This window comes from Dendrobium catenatum, unplaced genomic scaffold (assembly GCF_001605985.2).
Source record: "Dendrobium catenatum unplaced genomic scaffold, ASM160598v2 original_scaffold_210120, whole genome shotgun sequence".
Lineage (NCBI taxonomy): Eukaryota > Viridiplantae > Streptophyta > Magnoliopsida > Asparagales > Orchidaceae > Dendrobium > Dendrobium catenatum.
Window position 1 is genome coordinate 1 of NW_021528532.1, and position 1557 is coordinate 1557.

The 1557-nt window shown below is 36.1% G+C and overlaps 1 protein-coding gene across 1 annotated transcript; it reads left to right on the top strand.

Annotated features, from left to right (window-relative positions):
• Positions 1-42: 42 nt before the first annotated feature.
• LOC110111935 (uncharacterized mitochondrial protein AtMg00810-like) lies at positions 43-620 on the top strand (the record flags this gene model as incomplete). The annotated part of the gene is made up of 1 exon (XM_020844006.1): positions 43-620. A coding segment is annotated over one exon (578 nt), but the record flags the coding sequence as incomplete, so codon positions are not given.
• Between the last annotated feature and the right edge of the window lie 937 nt (positions 621-1557).

A 1557-nucleotide genomic window follows, 5' to 3' on the forward strand; every position in this document is an offset into this window, starting at 1 on the left:
GAAAATTCTTAACGACGCATGCTACAAGGATTGCAAAAGCAGCTCCTACCCCGGTCACGCCGTCTAAGAAACAGAAGGAACCGAACTCCCAACCATTTCCGGATCCATCCCTCTGTCGTCGCCTCGCTGGATCACTTCAATACCTCCCCATCACAAGACTGGATATCGCCTTCGCAACGAACTGGATCTGTCAACATATGCAGTCTCCAACCGAACAAGACTTTAAGGCACTCAAACGTCTTCTTCACTACATCAAAGGCACCCTATCATTCGGACTACCTATCGTCGCTGGCTCGCTGGAACTACGCACTTATTCAGATGCGAACTGGGCATCCGACACCAGCGACCAAAAGTCGGTTTCGGGTTTCTGCACCTTCCTCGGTCCCAACCTTATTTCTTGGACGGTGAAAAATAAGGCGACCGTAGCTAAATTCTCCACCGAAGCTGAGTACAGATATCTCTCCGCTGCCGCATCGGACGTGATATGGCTTTGTCGACTAGCCACCGAACTCAATCTCTCTCAGCCATCACCGACAATCATTCACTGCGATAGCACATCAGCTATGGCCATTGCCAAAAAACCTGGTGTTTCATGCAAGAACAAAGCATATCGAGATTGACTATCACTTTATTCGTCAGCAAATTGGCTCCGGCAACATCCAGCTCGAGCACATCTCCTCCAAAGATCAAATAGCTAACATCCTAACGAGGCCCTTCTCGATCGCTCGGTTATCTGAATTACGGAACAAATTAACCATTCGGACACCGAATGCTTAATTTAAGGGAGGCTATTAGCATATAAAGTAATACCCTTAGGTTCTTTATCTGTATTTACTAGCTTACCATTAGCTAAGTCTTTATTAGGCCTTTCTCTGTAACTATTCAAGATACAGGAATAATACAATCCGTTTCATCTTCTTTCCCTGGCTTCACCATGTTCTTTCTTCCTCTCTTCCTGTAAAGTTCTAAGTTTACTTTAGGAATGTATACCTTTGTTCTTGCATAGAAATGAATCAAATTTTTAACCTTATTGTCTTCGCAATTACAATATATATACTAAAAAACTATGAATTTGCATATTAATTATCATGAAATAATATATGAACGTTTGCCGACTAAAATTTAATATAACTTTGTAGTAAAGTAAAGTTATTTATAGAAATGTATATGCATCTTTATAAATGTATTTATTATCTCTTATGCAATTCTTTTAATAATGAAAATCTAAATAATATAAAATATAGTTGAACTCTATTTAGCCTGAATTATTTAATATTAATTTGACTCTAAACTGAATATCTTATACAAAATAATTTTTTGACGTCAAAAATTAATTGAATGAAATATATGTATTGTTTATTTTTAAATTTTTTTCGGGCTTGTGAAGTATAATAAAATTTATCATACTATAGTATTTATTTAGAAAAAAAAATAATTTTCTAAAAAATTAGAGTTCTGTTTTTGTATTCATTGCAGTCGATTTATTTAAAAATTTACTTAAATTTATAACATTTATAAAGTCGGCCAATTGTACCTTCTTAAGAAAAACTTTATACT